We start from the raw sequence: 18,745 nt of genomic DNA on the forward strand, positions 1-18,745 counted from the left end.
ACGGCCATAGGTAGCCCCTCTTCATTCTAGGGTGGTCCAGAAGAACATGGAACCCCAGAGACTGGGCTGTGCGGGTGACTGACTAGCAGGCGGCATAGCCACCCTCAGAGAACAGAGGCAAGCTGCCCAGTAGAGACACAGATTCTCAAGTGAGGACTTGGGACAGTGTGCCTAAACTCCTGCATAATTTGGTGTTTGGTGTGTTTCTCCTTATGCGGGAACCTTATTTTTCTCTGTCCCCAGGGTCTGGAAGACAGCTGCGTGCACGCTTTCATGGCAGCTGTACCGAAACATGGGTGGATTCAAGTGTGGGGGAGCAAAACTAAGGAAGCTGCAGAATATAGATGAGAGATGCTGTTGGCTGCAGACTTTAGCAGAGAGAGGGACCCGGCAGAGTCTCTCTTTCTGTGTTCTTGGGGGGCGTAAGCCTTAGCTAAACATTACGTTCCTCCTCCCACCATGCACCGTGCTCCCAGGAGATCACTCAGACTTTTCTTCCTCGAAACCGTTTCTTCACGGTGAAGCCAACGTCACTGACAGAGAGATACCTTGCACAAGCCTGCTGCACCCTCCTGACTTCACCTAAGTCACACTCAGATTTTTAGCCTGTGGCTCCTGAGAGACCCCCCCCCAACACACACACACCCCAATCCCTCACACTGAGCCTTTTAAGATGCCTCTGTAAGTGCCCCTGCAAGACTTAGGTAGGTCTCCACCTGTCGCACTCTCCACAGGAACAGGACATGGGCCTCTGAGGATGGGCAGGGCACCAGCTGTTGCGAGCTAAGTCTGTGCCTTTTCCCAGCTCGTCCCCCAAGAGTTCTCAGGCATCCCTGCCCAGCATCAGGAATGGCACTGAAGGAAGGAACGTACCCTGTGAACCAACAGGGCCTCCCTACTGCAGCCTCATCATGGACCTCTGGTCTCCAAACTGTAAATGACCACCTGACCCCTGAAGTACTGCCCGGAGGGTAATACTGTAGCCCAGAGTGTGGTCAAGGTGGAACACTTCAGAAATATGGTTAACACACCAGAGCTGACCAGTCTTCACTGTGGACCCCAGCTTGATGAACCACAAATATCTCAAGTACCACCTGAACCTTCCTGCCCCCCGCCAGGCACATAGCATTTTAGCTACTGCTTGTCAGTGGAATTTAGGCCCCATTGGGGGAAGAGTTCCTTGACAGAAGCCCAACTATTTGTTTGGACCTTAAGTTGACTATGAACTTTAGTCCTTAGTTCCAGGCATCTGCAGTGCACAGCCACGATGCTGTTCCTAGGTTTAGGCAGATGAGGCGGGAGGTGTCTTGTTTAGCTTTTCCACCTCCAGCTAAAGGGAAGAAAGGCAAACGAGAATCCCTGGAGGAACCATGAGGACTTTGTCCCAGGCACATTTGTGTTGAGAACACCCCCAAGTTCTCTGAGATCACACCATCCAAAATTGGCTACAGACAGCCAAAGAGGAAGGAGCCACAGGGAGGCCATGTGCAGAAATTCCCAAGCCAAGCTGAGGGGTGAGAACAGGGGGGCTGAGTTCAAGGTCAGGGGTACCTGACCTCTTCTGCCCCACCTTTCATGGGCTCCTCTGACAGGGCTGTGCAGACCCAGCCTGTGGGTGCCACAGAGACAAATCATGAAATAGGTCCCATTGTTCCAGCCCAGGGCTATATATAAACAAAGTGTAGGGACTGGAAACAAGGGATAGCCATATCTCAGGCAGGTTACTTAGCCCCTTGGCACGTCCATTTCCTGACTTACAGAACGAAGATAAGAATTGAGCCCACCTCGAGTGGAGGTGATAAAAATGAAGCCTGGGGTTCGTTGTACTGGATCACACGCTGGCCTTACTGCAGTTGGCCATGTTGACACGCCGGGTAGAGATTGCGTGGAGGTGGGAATGGCAGAAAGCAGAGTAGAGGGGGTGGGAAGGAAGTTGAGGCGCTCATGAGACAGTACCAGCACTTCCTGTCCAGGGCTGACAGCAGACAGGGCTCATGTGGTCTGCCTGGACCCAGGGTCAATGTTCCAGACATCATATAACAGGCAAGTGCTGCTGAAATACAATGGGCTATGCTGACAGCCTAACGGGGACCGGGTGATTTACCAGTAGCTACAGTTTACAGGGCCCTGGCCTGGGTCATTGACTGGCTGGCTAATTATACAAGTTAAGCATCAGCATTGCTTGCAGGCAGATGGGAGGGGATGTGACTACCGTTACCAACTCAGTCATGGGTTGAAGGCAGCTTTCTCAACTCCTAGCCCTTGCACCTCTGACGGTGTGGGAAACTGGGTCTCCCCAGAGTGATGGGAGCTCACAGCTGGGAGCAGCTGAGCCCCATTTCCTCTCAGCTGGGCTGACCTCCATCTGCACTCTTGATGTTCAGGAGAGCACTGACCACAGGGCTATCCTTCCCACCCAGACCTTACACCCTTTCAGGGTAAGTGGGCAAAGCACTAAAGATGCTGCTAGCTTCTTGTTTACCTTTGTCTATTTGTTTTCCTTTTGACCCTAGTTTTATTGGGCACATCTTTAATGAGCCTCCCAATAAATGCCGTAGGCTGACACCAAAGTGTGCAGGCCCTGCGCTTTCCCGTGTTTCAGGGAAGCTCCTAGGAATCTGCTATAATTAGACATCAATTAAATTAGAAACCATTCATATGCCTCTTGGAAAGCCTCCAGTACCCAGAGCTTCTGGCCCTATCCACAGTCACGATGGAAACTCATCCCCACTAAACCCAGTGTCCTGAAGTAAGGTCAGAGCTGTGGACCTAAGGCAGGAGTGCGTGTGAGGATGGCGGCCCCTTTCTGACCTCTTCTGCCTCAACCCCTCCACACCCATTAGGGCTGTAGCCATCCTCTCAGCCTCTAAGCTGGGTCCCCCTGCCTCTCCTGCTGCCAGCCCCAGCTTGTTCCTTGCCAGAAGGAAAACACCCAACAAGTTCACAATTGAGGGCAACCTGGGCACTTTCATCTTGCGTTACAGTACTGAGGTGCGAAGGAGTCTGGAAGCCTGGCCATTTCTGGCAGGCCACCCTCACACAGCGATGTGTGAGGGCAACCTTGAGGTGCCTGAGCTCATAGAAGACCTGGACCTTGTCCCTCAAGGCCTTGCCAGTGACCCTGGTTGGGTCTTCCCAGACTCTTGCAGCATGCCCATCTTCAGACAGCTCTTAGAGTGAAATAGCTCCCATTACAAGGTTCACAGAATAGAACACAACCATCCTCTCTAATCATTGGCCCCTGCCTCTATACTCTTTTACTTCCCGCCCAAAACAAGCTCTGCTGTACAGCTAGGGTGTCACTCAGACCCCACTCTTGTGCATACAGACAGTGTCCTAGTCTGTGGAACCAGGGAGGTCTTCTGTATGAAGTCCTTGTCACGTAACTGTTGAGCCCTGTGTGGTGCTCCATGGAACTGAAGCACCTATATTCTTGTCCTAGTGCTAGGGGGCCAAACCCAGGGCCTCACAGGTGCAGTGGTGGGGGTGCAGGGCCTCTCTCTCTCTCTCTCTCTCTCTCTCTCTCTCTCTCTCTCTCTCACACACACACACACACACACACACAAAACTCTGTGTGTGTGTGTGTATGTGTGTGTGTTGTGGGGGTACTTAACCACTGAGTTACACCCCCAGCCCAGAATTATGGTGCTTGTTTATTGTGGTTATAAATAAGAGTGACATCTCAGAGCCCTACTTGGATCCCAGCCACTCTCTTAAACAGGAGTGTGGCCACTTACTGCTCCATGGGGAGGAGGCAGGAGACTGGCCAGAGCTGCTCAGGAAGGAAATGTGTCCTGAAAACTGTTAAGTTCCAAGTTCATCACATATGGACCCTGCCTGCCTCATCTCTGCCTGCTTACATCTTTCTCTCCTAAATGTGCACCCTAATTCTAGAACCCAGACTGAGCAGGACCTTAAACCTGCTGGGACCAGAAAGTAGATTTCGAACATTCGAATGCTCAAGGCCTCCCTGGCCCTGCCCGACTGGTGCAGCCTTCTCACACTTATTTTCAACACACGAACAGTCCTTCGGCTACTTTTCTCGGTGTCTTTAGGATATTGTCGGGCCAAGTTCCTACAAGGAAGAGGAAAGAGGAGAGGGTGGAGGGTCAGAGGGAGGAGGTGGTTTCCAGACACCTTGAGCCTCCGTACCCAGCATTCTCTTGTGCACTACTGAAAATTACTGGTTCCCATGAGCAACCATAAGGAGGAGAGAATTCGGGATAAAAGATCTAGGGGGTTCCTGAGGGTTTAGTTTGATTTGAGGCTTAAGTCAGCAGTGGATTCTAGAAGGTTCCTTGTATTCTCTATCTATCAGAGAGTGTGCTGTTTGTCATTAATTTACGCCCCCCCCCCAGTGACAGCCTGGTGGCCATAGGTGGCACCTGGGGAATCTAGCATGTTAACATGTAGGGTGATTAATACTTATGCTCCAGGTAAAACACAAGTCCCATTTCATAGGATAACACTATGGCAGAGCCGTGTACTAATGTAGTAGCTGGTGAAAGTATGTGAATTCCTGCACTATGTCATCCTCTATACATGAAATACTTGTATGACCTCGGACAGTCACTTAACCTCTGCTCATCATTGTTTCAATTATAAAATGAGGTGGGCTGAACTACATCATCTCACTCTTCCCTTCTAATGACTTCCCAAAGAAAGGGCAGACCCTTCCAGGGGGCTCTGAGAGCAATGGTATCTCACCAGGCAGGACCAGCCCAGGGTACCACATAGCTAAAGTTTGCACAAGACGACTCTTCAAACTGAAGAGCATGGTAAACACTGACCCCCAGCTCCCAGCTTAAGAGCAGGCCCCATTTGTTCAGCCTTCCCTCTGAGGGTTCTTCCTAAGGCATCGTATCATGCTGGAGAGGGTATGTGAGCTGCCTTCAGGGTCATCAGCCTGAATCTTAGCTTACTGTCTGTCTATTAAGTGGTCCTCAATCTTCCTAATGCTGTGACCCTTTTATACAGTTCCTCATGTTATGGTGACCCCCAAAATTATTTAGTTGCTACTTCATAACTGTAATTTTGCTACTGTTATGACTCATAATGTAAATATCTATTATGTAGGATATTTGATATTTGACCCCCAGTGGGGTTGTGATCCACAGACCTAGAAAGAATAGACTCTACTCTTTGGGGTGTGCTATTCCCATGCTGGCTGCTGGAAGTAACCTTCATCCATTGAGAAACAATGAAGGTGAAGGCAGCTGGGCCACCTGATACTGATGCAGTATGTCTTACAGGTAAACTTCCAGGAGATCATGGCCTACATGGGAGACTGCAAGTGGGTGTCCTGGCTCCCGGTGCTGGTGGTAAGTTGTTCTGAGTGCCTCTCCACTGTACACTTACTTCAGCACCTGCAGAGCAGGGTCCTTCCCTCAGGCCACAACCTTCACCAGCTGTACCACTTCAGACTGCCCTTAGCCTCCTTCACCCAGCTTCAGAACTCCTACAGCCTCCTACACCCGGCTGTCAGGCGGGAATGAGAACTACAGTACCCCCAGTTCTAATTGGACCGTTTATCTGGTACTCTCTTCATGGGGCTTGTAGGTAGAAATGTCTCTCGGTGCTTATCAGTGATGTGTTAGCCTGTGTAATGGGCCCACGGCTAAAAAGATCAGAAAGTTTCTGTGAGTCCTGCCTGGTGGTGGGGTTTGGGACACCATGAGACGGAAGGACCAGCCCCTGTAGTACATAGATGTCTACAGACTCAAGAAAGGGGGTGCCTCCCTCATGAGCTTAAGAGAACCCAAGGCTTAGAATGGGTGTGGGAAGAGGATAAGTTTGGACAGTGGAGTCAGGAAGAAGTGGTTCTAAGGATGACTGAGGATTGGGGTAGAGGGGTGGCCAACCGTGGGCTCACTGGGGACTGTCCCCATGTAACTGTGTCTTGAGGAGGTGTGGAGGTTAAGCACCCTTTCTGTGACAGGTGTCTCTGATGTGCTCAGCTAAGGCAGAGGACTCCAGCTGTGGCGAGAATGAGTACCACAACCAGACTACTGGGCTGTGTCACCAGTGTCCTCCCTGCAGACCAGGGGAGGAGCCCTACATGGTAAGTAAGGACCAGCCTGTGTCCCTGACCTCTGGGGAGGTGAGGGTATGCTCATGGTACCATCATCCTAAACTGTCTCTGAGGACCAAAAGGTCACCAAGGTACATTCACCAGGGCTGAGTGGTATAAGCTACAGAGCCCAGTGCACTGACTGGCTGAGTACTCTCCAGCTGTGGACTCTCCAGCTGTGGACTCTCCAGCTGTGCACTCTCCAGCTGTGCACTCTCCAGCTGTGTACTCTCCAGCTTTGCACTCTCCAGCTTTGCACTCTCCAGCTTTGCACTCTCCAGCTGTGCACTCTCCAGCTGTGTACTCTCCAGCTGTGCACTCTCCAGCTGTGCACTCTCTCCAGCTGTGCACTCTCCAGCTGTGCACTCTCCAGCTGTGCACTCTCCAGCTGTGCACTCTCCAGCTGTGCACTCTCTCCAGCTGTGCACTCTCCAGCTGTGCACTCTCTCCAGCTGTGCACTCTCCAGCTGTGCACTCTCCAGCTGTGCACTCTCCAGCTGTGCACTCTCCAGCTGTGCACTCTCCAGCTGTGCACTCTCCAGCTGTGCACTCTCTCCAGCTGTGCACTCTCTCCAGCTGTGCACTCTCCAGCTGTGCACTCTCCAGCTGTGCACTCTCCAGCTGTGCACTCTCCAGCTGTGCACTCTCTAGCTGTGCACTCTCCAGCTGTGCACTCTCCAGCTTTGCACTCTCCAGCTGTGCACTCTCCAGCTTTGCACTCTCCAGCTGTGCACTCTCCAGCTGTGCACTCTCCAGCTGTGCACTCTCCAGCTGTGCACTCTCCAGCTGTGCACTCTCCAGCTGTGCACTCTCCAGCTTTGCACTCTCCAGCTGTGCACTCTCCAGCTGTGCACTCTCCAGCTTTGCACTCTCCAGCTGTGCACTCTCCAGCTGTGCACTCTCCAGCTGTGCACTCTCCAGCTGTGTACTCTCTCCAGCTGTGCACTCTCCAGCTGTGCACTCTCCAGCTTTGCACTCTCCAGCTTTGCACTCTCCAGCTTTGCACTCTCCAGCTTTGCACTCTCCAGCTGTGTACTCTCGCTCCAGCTGTGCACTCTCCAGCTGTGCACTCTCCAGCTGTGTACTCTCTCCAGCTGTGCACTCTCCAGCTGTGCACTCTCCAGCTTTGCACTCTCCAGCTTTGCACTCTCCAGCTTTGCACTCTCCAGCTTTGCACTCTCCAGCTGTGTACTCTCGCTCCAGCTGTGCACTCTCCAGCTGTGCACTCTCGCTCCAGCTGTGCACTCTCCAGCTGTGCACTCTCTCCAGCTGTGCACTCACCATCATATTTCTTGGGCATTCTAAATTCTTGAGAAAGTGCCCCGCCCTGCCGTGTTGGGCTGACAGTCTGAATTAGAAGTAGATGGAAATGCTCTCCAGGAACAGTGAATCAATTCTGCGTGCTGGGTTCCCCTTCTGTGGAAAGGCTAAGCGCACACGCTCTTTGGAGCATCAGAGGAATGTCTGTGACAACAGTGTCTGGGGTTCTTGCAGAGTTCTGAGAAAACTCAGGTTCCCAGACTGGTCCTCAAGTGAGGCACTCTGAGAAGCCAGTGGACCTACTTAAATGACCTCCTCTGAGGCTAGAGGCTGTCACTATTGAATGATAGAGAGGAGCAAACTTAGAGAAAGAACCAGAGAAGCCAGGACTTTGCAATTGTTATAGGATGGACAGCCGAGGGTGGAAATAGCATGCCACCGTGCAGGCCTCTGTAGTCACTTGCTGTATTCTCATATCCCCTGCCAGTCCTGTGGATACGGCACCAAAGATGACGACTATGGCTGTGTGCCCTGCCCTGCAGAGAAGTTTTCCAAAGGAGGTTACCAGATATGCAGGCGCCACAAGGACTGTGAGGGCTTCTTCAGGGCCACTGTGCTGACACCAGGAGACATGGAAAACGACGCTGAGTGTGGCCCATGTCTCCCCGGGTAAGTGGGCTGCTGGGCTGACCTCTGAATGAGGAGCAGGGACCCTGTGAGCAGAACCCCACAAGCACAACAGGCCTTCACAAAGTGTCATGCCCACCCTCTGTCACCTTCTTCTGTGGATAGTAATAGGCTGGTGAATCCTGTCGCTACTCATGGACCGGCAGCCGTCAGGTGCTGCGTTTGTGGCTCATAAGGAGGCATCACCATAATATAGCCCGACTGCTGATGTAAAACAGACCAGCGAAACACTTACAATGAAACAATACATGTGAAGCATTTTGGAGGGGGATGAAAATCTGACATTATTCTGGGAAACCCGTAAGTGAAAAGCTCAGGTCCGCTGATGTCTGTTTCCCACACTGCTGTAGCACATAGGTCTTCCCCATCAAAAAGCAAAGTGCAACAGCTCCAAAAGACAAAAAGATAAAAATCCTTCCGTTTTCCTGATAGAATGCATTAGCAAATTCTGCCCAGAGTCAGAAAATTCCCATCTGGACACGCGATCAATACTAAGCCACAGCTGTTGCTGCTGCCTCCCCCTAGTGGCCACAAAACATCCTGTTTTGCAAGACTGCAGTTGGAGAAGAAAAGCATGGTGGGAGGTGGGGGAGGGGATGGAAGTGGCGGTGGCGGTGCAGGTGTGGTTGGAGGAGGTGACAGAGGTGGAGGTCATGAAGGTGATGGTTGACCAGATGGAGCTAACGGCCATGATGTGGCAGGTCTGAGGTGGGGGCCGGGGGGAGCTAATACCAGAGGTGAATATTTCACAGCCCCTAACGCCATCTGTCTATCTGCTGGTGACAGCCTCCCGCCCCAGTTTCCCAGTGTTTTGTCTTCAGTTTAGGCCACCTCCTGAGCCACAGACTCAGCTATCCAAATATTTGCTAGGTAATCCAACGCTTGCTCGGGTCCCCGACGAAAAGTGTGATTTGAGTTTATTTGTTGAGTGAATCTATGAAACAGCAGAACCTCATCATGTAACCTTATCCTTGAACATGCAAAAAAGCAGAGAGCTATAAATAGGGAGGGTAGTAGACTATTCCCTTTGAAAACATGAGAGAAAAAATAAATTTTCTGCCCGCATAGTTGCTATAGTTACTGTGTTGTGGGACTCCCCAAGAAGGGACAACAGCATTAGACCCAGAATAGGCGTATCCCCACATAACTGTATAAGAACCATGGAAGAGGCCGGTTGGTGTAGACTATGGGTTTGCCTCTGAATGAGGGAATCTCGGTGAAATCTGATAGTAGACAGAAAAATTAGTCTCTGGTAGCTTACACAGTTCCTAGAATTTCATTTTGATTGTTTCGTTTATTAATTGGCTTCAGGTCCCCCCCTTTTTTTTTTTTTTTTGGTTTTATGAGACAGGGTTTCTCTGTATTGTTTTGGAGGCTGTCGGTCCAGCCCGGCCTCGAACTCACAGAGATCCGCCTGCCTCTGCCTCCCGAGTGCTGGGATTAAAGGCGTGCGCCACCACTGCCTGGCTTTTTTTCCCCTTTGGTTCAAAAGTATGATACACAAAGAAGTGCAGGGCATCTGGGAGTCCCTGTGTCAGTCACACACATCCCATCATGCTTCCTTTGGAGGGAAAGAACCCTCTGTGGAGTCCCTGTTTACAGTCACGTAACAGGTGCATTACTTATTTTCCCTGAAAGCGCAAGCATCTGACCGGGCCTGGTCGTCTGGTTCCCACATCCTCAGTAAGAAGCTCATGCCAGGAGATGCTAGAGACAGGTAGAGCCAGATAGAGGTGTTCTGGCAACCAGCACTGAAGACTTGAGCCTTCAGCTTGTGACTGATGTAGTTCCCCAGTCAGAATGCCAAGTCAGGGAAGGATACAGTAGCGCTCAGTGTCAGCCAGATCCTTTTGACAGCAACAAGGGAAGTGGCTGAGTCGTGGAGAGCCTGGAGCCTAGGGAGCAAGGGCAATGTGGAGAGCAGGGAGGCCTGGGACAGAGGCACTGGGGATGACTAGAGTCTAAAGGCTGCCCAGCAGTTAGATGAAGCACAAGGTGGAGAAGACTCATTGGTGTCTGCCCTCCCCGTGCCAGTGTGGGCAGTAGCACCATATGTCCAGACGTAGAGTACAGGAGGGAGAAGCATTTGGTAGGGATGTGGAGACGGGCAGAGGTCAGATGTGGAGACTCCAGGGCTGTGGGACATCCAGACCAAACTCCCCCACATGGATGGATGGAGAGGTATAGCACTCAAGGTGAGTGCTGAGCATTGGTTGGGCTGTCCATAGGGGATCCATGAGGCAGCTTCACAGTGCAGGGAGTGTGGGCCAGTGTGTGGTGAAGCTCCCCAACCCACTCACTAGCTCTCTAGCGGCTAAAGGTGAGCCTCGGGACTGTGCCACATCAGTGGTCCATGGAAGCAGTTGTTCTATTCTGGATTATCCAAAAGGGACAGTGACCGTATACAGCTGGTTTCGCTGCCCCTTAGAGTCAGAGAGAAAACACTTGCTAGCTAAAGTAGACAAGCCTGGGACTGTGCCGTGACTACACTGCTCAGGGCCAGATGCCAGCCAACACCTGAGAATTGACTCGAGAGCCATGAAGACAATTTGCCTGGTCCCAATATTTACCAGAAGGTGTCCGATCTCCAAAGACGTTTGATAACAGTAGTGAGCCCCCTGCTTCTAGAAGGCTTTAAGCAGATGCCATTTGTAGAATGAATGGTGGGGTTGCATGGGTTCCAGAAGCACGTCTTGGGCTCTGAAGTCTTGAGCACTTCTCTCTCTGTTCTGTGGAACAGTAACTTTATCTTCAGCACTTGGGACAGACGGGGGCTAGAGCACCCCCTAAGTGAGGGGGAGCACATGTATGTATCCATCTCAGTGCGCTGCACAGCACCCCACAAGTGTGGAAACTGGGTAGTCAGTTCCCTCTTTGGCGTGCAGTGAGATCTATCTGCTAAGTCAATCATTCCTGACCCTGAAGCCATGAAACAGAAAGCCTCCACTTTACCCTGGTCCCCAAGGCCCTCTTAGAACTACTACCCTTTCTCACAGGATCCCGAGCTCCATAGGGGTGGGACCCTCTTCCTGTTGCGTGCCCTAAACTTACAGAACAAAATAAGGTTCTCATTCTGTCACAGGTGACTATGGGGCATTTTGACAGGCTGAACCGATTAGCTCCATGAACCCCTGTGGCTATGGGCCAGCTTGTAGATTTACCTGGTGTTTGTCTTTTTGAGGCTGCGGGCTGGCCCTCTCTCCTCCCTGTGGTTTGGCAGGCGCTGGCTTCCATTCTCAGTGCTGTGTGCACATGTGGCCCAGACACTCACTGAACAATGGCAGCACATGGGGCTTTCCTGTTGGGAAAGGTCTGTGTGGGAGACAGCAGGAGGCAAGAGGGAAGGGGTTAGATTTCATAACCTCCCCCGCTTTGGCATCCCCTGCCTGTGTGTGGCTCCTGCAGCCAGCCCCACACCAGCCTTTACACAGTGGGCTGGGAAGGCTGGAGAAAGGACTCTCCAGGTCACAGATGTCTGCAGGTCATAAGCATCCACTGCAAGCCTGGGTCCCAGGACAGGAGAATCTGCTGGGAGAAAAAAATTCCTACCGACTTAGAGGAAGTCAGTCTGAATAGAAGACGCTTGAATCCTTGTTTAAACTGAATTTTGCTCCAAGCTAAACAACTTAGGCCAGGAAGAACAGATGAGAGAAGGAGAGAATACTTCAGGTTGTCCCCAGCTGACAATGGCTCAGCCTAGCATTGTTCTCCACTATGATGTTTCTAGTCATTAAAGAGAAACATTGCTTCAGTTCGGATTAACTTGGTTAATGGTAAGCCCCCATGTGTCACTGCCTTTCACTTCCAGAGCACTGAATGAGAGAAGCTTTATTACAAAGTAGGCTTTGTGTTAGATGATGCAGACCCGCCGTAGGCAGACCGTTGTGTCCCGAGCACGCCCCAAGCAGCTCTACCAGCTAGTGTGGGGTTGAGGGTACTGAATGCATTTTTCTACTTAACAATTCCTTTAACTTATAACGGACTTATCAGAATACAACCTCACGGTAAGTCCAGGAGCATTGCACAGAAAAATCAAAATATGGATTGAAGAGTAAGGGATTGCATCTTTGCAGAAAGATAAGTGGTCTTGACATTAGCTGGGCCACAGATGCCTAAATGAACACTTTACTTCAGACAGAAGAAGCTGTTGGAAGGTAATTGCTAAGCTAGCGTTCTCCACTCTTGTTTAGCTGTATAAAGAACTACAGGTGCAGACTTTGCGGTTAGTTTAGGTTAGTCCTGAAAGAAAAACCTAACATTTAAAATGGTCTCTGGGCTGGAAGGATGGCTCTGTCAGTGCCTGCTGTGCAGACATGAAGATCTGAATTCAGGTCCCCAACATCCACATAAAAGTCAGAAGTGGCGACCAGTATCACAGAGACAGGGGGATCCCTGTAGCCCACTAGCCAGTCTGCCTAGTTGAATCAATAAGCTACAAGTTCAGTGAGAGACCCTGTCTTTACCAATAAGACAGAGAGCAAATCATCTAAGGTACTACTTCTCCGTGTGTGACTATGGAGCCTTACCTGTGACAGAGCCCGACATGCAAACATAACCAGGACAGACAAGTCTGTGGCTCTGCCGCTTTAAAAGGGGGGATGGCTGGTGTCCCCAAATACCTTGGAGCTTTTCTCCAGCTCAATACTTGGAACTGTGGATCAGGATATAATGCCATTCATTCATTAACTTGCCTAGCCAATATTTACCAACAATTGTCCTTAGTATCTGGCGAGAGGTATGAGAGAGGTTTGCCCTCATTGGTCTCCAGTACCTACCTGGCCTTAGCAGGACGGACGGGAGGGGAAAAAATGGTGTGGGCTTGGGAGTGAGATGTTAGGAAGTTGCAAGCATGGCTGCCCCAGCAACCTGAGGCCACCTGCCCGCCCCCCCACATCCTCCCGCCCCTCCGCTGGGTAGATCACCATTGGTCTCTAAGTAGCTCCTGGCTTCACTGACAAAGATGGCTTCTTAGGGGTGTGTTTGGGAGCTTTTTCCAGAAGGCCTGACAGTTAAACTGTTGTGGCTTCTCCGAGGGGTGTTTTTGAGATTGGTTAATTAATGTTTACAAGATACACAGGGATCTGAAGATAAAAGGCTTTGAGGAAGGGCAAGCAATTACAACCCTGGTGTTACTGGTAATGGTCCAAGCTCAGGCAGGCTGGGGTCCAGAGCCCGCCCTCCTGTAGCATCTTACCACCCACAGCCGTCAGCAGGGCTAATCAGAGACAGGTTAGGAAACAACTGCAGGTGGATCCACCAGCAGAGAGGGTCTCCATCTCTGGAGTTATCATAAAGGGAGCGCTGAAGCATGGTTCTTTAAGGGGTGGGGCGTGGGTAGTGGCAGGTGCCTTGATAGGGTGAACAGGACTTGAAGCAGTGTCACTCTGAGTGATTTGCCCTTTCCTCTGAGTGCAACTACAGGCGAACTCAATAGTTACACGGGTGTCTTTAGTCCCGGGGCCATTAGCTGTATCAGGACCTGGTTTCTTCAAGTCTTCTGGTCATCTTCAAGGCTACCTGCACTGGCCTGTGTGACCAATGTAGCTGTTTTCTGTCTGTGGCACTGTCACCCACTCAGGCAGTTGAGGGGTCCCAGGGACGAACAGGCGCTTTGCCAACAACCCCACCAAGCAATGGACTCTGAGAAGGGTGACAGTGAGAGAGTCCCAGAGAGCTCACCAGTGCCCACATGTGGTAGCACACAGGCATGTCTGCTGAAAGCAGTCATTAAAGGTAGTAAACACACACACACACACACACACACACACACACACACACTAAACAACCCCTTCAGGAAAGGAGCACAGAGAGGAGGCCATGTGAAGTCAGGCCCTAAATCAACAGTACTGGAAAAAGAATGTTCCACTTCAGGACAGGCTGCACATCCCCCAAGGAACTCGGGAGGGCTGTTGGTCTCTGAGGTCCTCAGTTCCCACCAAGCTATCTCATGCCTCGCTTCAGCCATGGCCTAGTGACATCCGGGTTGTACCTGTGTGGTCCCTGCCACTCATCTGCCTTTTCTCTGTCTCTTTTGTCTCCTGCAGCTACTACATGCTGGAGAACAGACCCAGGAACATCTATGGAATGGTCTGCTACTCCTGCCTCTTGGCACCTCCCAACACCAAGGAATGTGAGTACTCTGCCCTTCAGCAGAATCTCTGTCTCATTTCCTCGCATTAGTGGTGACCGCACAGTGCCCAAAATGCATGCAGTGTTGTGTTAGGGAAAAGAAGTCAGTTCTTCCCCTTGGAGTAATTGCACCAAGGGCAAGCCCGGATCTGAATTCTCTGCTCCTCACCCAGTGTCTGCCATCATCTCCTGTCGGTCTGTCGTGTGAGTCGGGATCTGTTCCTGCCTGAAGGTCATCTTGTGAACCTGTCTGTCCCTGTGCCTGTGTGTGTGATTGTCTGTGCCCCTAACAAAAGGCTTTGCTCTCTCTTGTACTGGACAGCACAGAAAGCACCGCATGGGGAAGGGATGAGGGGAACTGTACAGAAATCTTTAACAGAATCTTATAAAGGATCAAGTCACCGACCCCAGCTGCCCCACATAACAAACACTACTGCAAATGTCACTGCAAACAGACCTATCACCCTATGTCCATGTTGTACCAACATTTATGGTGGATATGTTTTACAAGGCTGCTTTCTGCTGTTTTCAGTGTTAACTAGCATAACATACATAGTAAAGCTGGTTGTTCTCTTTACAGCAGGTGAGACAAACAGGCCGAGCACACAGTAGGATAGCATTCTTGAGTCCTGAGTGACCTCATGGCGTATTATTTATTAACTCTGACTGCGAGGTTCAGCAAAAGTTCCAGTCTCTTAGAATGTTAAAAAAGCATTGCAATATTGCATCCCCACCGGGTCCCATGGAGCCGGTTCCAATGCCTAGATGAGATTAGCACAGTAGCGGCTGGACATGGCGACAGCTTGGCCATCAACATCATTTGTTTCTCTTACAGAGGACTGCAGCCCAGTTCCCAGCACTTACTCAGGGGGCCAACAACCATCCAGCTCAGAGAATCTGATGCCTTGTCCTGGCCTCTGTGGGCACCTAACACACACACACACACACAAATAAAAATAAAAATAAAAATAAAATGTTTTTTTAAGACCAATATAACAAAGGCTTAAACAAGATATTAGCTTTGCTGCGGGTGAGCTTTTAGATATCAGGTCTGTCACTCAGCTTGGCCAGCAGGGCCTCTAAGGAGTCACTTGGTTGCCCCTCCTGTCATGTAGAGAAGTCCCAAGACCTGATCTATTGAGCTTATGTGACAGTTAGGAAAGCTAAGGGGATCACAAATACAAAAGTATTTAGAAAGTACTATAAAGTGCTAGACAATTTTACATTTATATATAAAATTACATGCGACCATGAGAAATGTAGAAATATCCGTAAGCTATCAAGAAATGAAATAGCTTCCCCAAATTACAACTATCTGTTATGAATGCAGCATGAGGGGGACCTTGGAAGGGTCCCATGGTGGGTAAGAGACAAGTACACCATCAGGCAGGACTTCCATGGAAGTTTTATTGGGAAGGGAGGGAAGTGGGAGAAGGGAGAGAAAAGGGAAGAGAGAAAAGAGAGACAAAGAGACAGAGATCTGTCGGCCTCCTCTGAGAGATGGCAGAAAGAGAGAGCAGGAGTGGGCGGGGCTTGTCTCTTAAAGGGATCTTTGCACCTTCGTATAGAGCCAGGGTACTGCTTGCCATGCGTGCAGGGGTGGGCACTCTTTGCTAGGTCCCTAAGGGGCGGAACCCGGTGTGCCTGGATTATAACACTATCAGTCTCATGAGTTTATAATCCTCAATGGGCTGCTTCTTCTGGTCTCCTTATGATCTTTTATTTGTGGAGAAGGGTGACCGGAATGGAAGAGTGTCACCTCCCTTCTAATGAGGTCCAGGAGAGTGACTCTGTTACTGGACAGGATGCCTGGAGGCAGGGATGCCAGGAGTTGGGGAAATCAGAGGGCCAGGCCACTCTCTGCATTCCAAATAGTTTGGCAATTGGAATAGATTTGCATGTGTTTAAAACTGAACTTCCTACCTGTCATATGCTAATTAGTTTACAAATTGGAGCAGGCCCTGGGGCTCCTGGCTGCCAGCCTGACCTGCGGTGAAGTCAGCTGCCACTGCTAATGTGTCTTCTGTTGGGGAATCTACGTGGGTTACATGCCAGCTGACTCTGGGATGAGGTTCTCACCTGAGTGGAAGATACCAGGACTGCACCACCTATCGGGAAAGGCTCTTTGTCTATGGGGAATGGGGGGCAGGTGTCAGCAGCTCTCTTCAGGGACCCTCACACAGGTACATGCCCTTCCCTAATTGCCTGGGCAGTCAGAAGAGTCAACCAACCATATGCATCCAACCTGAAGGAAAGCAAGCAGAGTCCCTGAAAAACAAACAAACAAAAATGAGCTCCCTCCCTCCCTCTACTCTTCAACTGCTTAACTGACAGCTAGATCCCAGGAAGGCTTCATTGTAGATTTTTATAATCCAGTCTTGGCTCTGGGGTCAGACCTTTCAAGCCAGTTTCCAGGCATCCATTTGCCCAGTCCAGAAGCTTGTCTGTGACAGATGTAACAGATGTAGCACTGACTGATCACAGCCTCCTTCAGATCATAAAGCAGCTCCACTCCCTTCTCTACTCTGGCTCAATCTGGAGACTGTGTTACCCAGGATGCATTGTGACTGGAAAGACTACCCATAAAGATCGTCCCGTGAAATTAGGAGACCCATAGGCTCAGTATTGTTGTCCATAGCCCCACCCCAGCAAAGCCAGGGACTTGGCCAAACCTCATCTTTGTTGGGATCTTGAAATCCCTGGCTGGTGGCCTACGCTGCACCTCTTCCTGAAAGGTGAATTTCCTGGACCTTGCTGAACCAAGCTGTCATTCTTGGTACTCTGAGTCAAGGACCCTGGGGCACCTGGTGATGCAGCTACATGCCCAGTGGAGCTGGAGCAGGCAGATGGCCAGGTGCAGGGCAGCCAGTCCAGCTACACACCTGAATCAGCATGAGGGTCTCCTCGGGAAGGGTGGGAGTCAAGGTACCCACTAGTCTCCTCACCCCACGTGACTGAGCCTGCAATGACGTTTACAGAGAACTAGCTGCTTCTCTGAGCCTAAACAGAGGAGTTCAGTTCTTGGCATATTCCCGTGATCTGCTTGAGATAGCACAGGTTACTGGGTCTGCCTCTGACTCAGGGGGTCTGGATGGCCCCCAAACACATTCTTATTAAGCCTCTCATTCGGGTGTAGGTTAAAGGCCCCAACTCCAGACCGTTTCTGCCTTTGTTAGAGTATTTATCCAGCCTCATGGAGCTGTTTCCATCCCTGCCAGGCTGTACTCAGTGGTGTCCACCACCCAGACTTTTTCCACAGCCAGGTAGATTCGTACTCACCAAGCACTCCCATAAGATTATCACAAGAGTGCTACTATGTTGCTGTGACACAGCCCATCAAGGGACCCTTAGGAGGAAAGTGACATGCATTTACTTATAAAGTAGAATTAAATGTTACTGTTCCTGGATGGCCAAGATGCTGGGCTCAGGTCAGTCCTGCCTCCAGGCTGACTGTCATCTCCATTAAAGCATGGAGACAATGGGATCTTTGGAGCTACTTCAATTTCTGCTTCCTCTACCATATAGTGGAGGCAATACTTGCACATACTGGGGTGATGATATATGTACATTGACACTGGAAACAAGACAGATACAGCAGGCAGCCTTCCCTAAAGCACTGGGAGAGCTTAGGCCTCAGCCTCCTTTGCCACCTGCTGTCATGGTGCACTGGTAATCAGTAAACCAAAGAGCAAAATGCACTCGTCTGTAATTTCCTTTCGCCCATGTTGTCCTGAGAATGAAGATACCCAGACAGCTAAGTAGAGGGGCCTATGTTGTAAGGACAGTTGGTCAGAGTTTGGAGGGAGGCAGGATCTCAGGGATGGAGAAAGATGTGCATCCCCCTTGGCTTCCATTGTGGGTTTCCACACCTAAGAAAGTGATCTCATTCTCTTCACCTCAGTTTCTTCTAAGATCTTGTGTCACAAGACCTCTGCAAGGACAGAAGGGACTGTATGGACAGTGTGTGGGAAATACCCACTTCCGTACTAGTGAGAGGTCCCAGGGCAGTGGGCAGCAGGCTCCAACAAACAATGGCATCCCTGCACTTTCAACAGCTCGTCTGGGACAGAGTGGTTAGAGGGACAAGGACAGAATTCAATAGATGCACTGTGTTGTGGCAGGACCAGCCCTGTCACATCTGTCTGTTTAACTCTGTTTAATCACCTGTCAGTGGCTAAGGCCCCTGAGCTAAGTCAAGAATAGTGTGGTCTCTTTGGGAAGGACACCCAGTTAAAAGGACACTAGGCTGTGGCTTAGAGCACTGTAGTAGATTCTACTTGGCACACATGACTCCCTCATGTGAGCCTTAGAACATGAACAGGAAACCCTGGCCTCCAGGAGCAAGGACCCAGTCATTTCTGTAAAGTACTATTCACACCAGAACATGCCACATAGCGCTATTCACACCAGAGCATGCCACACAGCACCAAGGACCTGGTAAGAAGCAGGGTCTGGCAAAGCAAGTCTGAGCAGAAGCAAAGGCTGTGTTCCCAGCAAGCTGTCCTCTCTCTTCTAGCAGCTAGTGAGGATCTGATGACTCCACCCATCGCTCAAGGATCCACCACCAGGGTGTGTGGCCAGTGCCAGGGCTGTGGGGCA

General features: G+C 50.6%; 1 protein-coding gene across 1 annotated transcript in view; it reads left to right on the plus strand.

Moving 5' to 3' along the window:
• The window catches only part of Edar (ectodysplasin A receptor), a 76,316-nt gene that overhangs the window by 42,052 nt on the left and 15,519 nt on the right, over positions 1 to 18,745 (plus strand). The window contains exons 2-5 of the mRNA XM_021227457.2: positions 5,253 to 5,321; positions 5,939 to 6,061; positions 7,818 to 7,999; positions 14,062 to 14,147. Of these exons, the coding sequence (XP_021083116.1) occupies positions 5,271 to 5,321; positions 5,939 to 6,061; positions 7,818 to 7,999; positions 14,062 to 14,147 (442 nt within the window). The 5' untranslated portion in view covers positions 5,253 to 5,270. The remainder of the gene's footprint in view (positions 1 to 5,252; positions 5,322 to 5,938; positions 6,062 to 7,817; positions 8,000 to 14,061; positions 14,148 to 18,745) is intronic.

This window comes from Mesocricetus auratus, unplaced genomic scaffold (genome assembly GCF_017639785.1).
Source record: "Mesocricetus auratus isolate SY011 unplaced genomic scaffold, BCM_Maur_2.0 Super-Scaffold_100027, whole genome shotgun sequence".
Classification (NCBI taxonomy): Eukaryota; Metazoa; Chordata; class Mammalia; order Rodentia; family Cricetidae; genus Mesocricetus; species Mesocricetus auratus.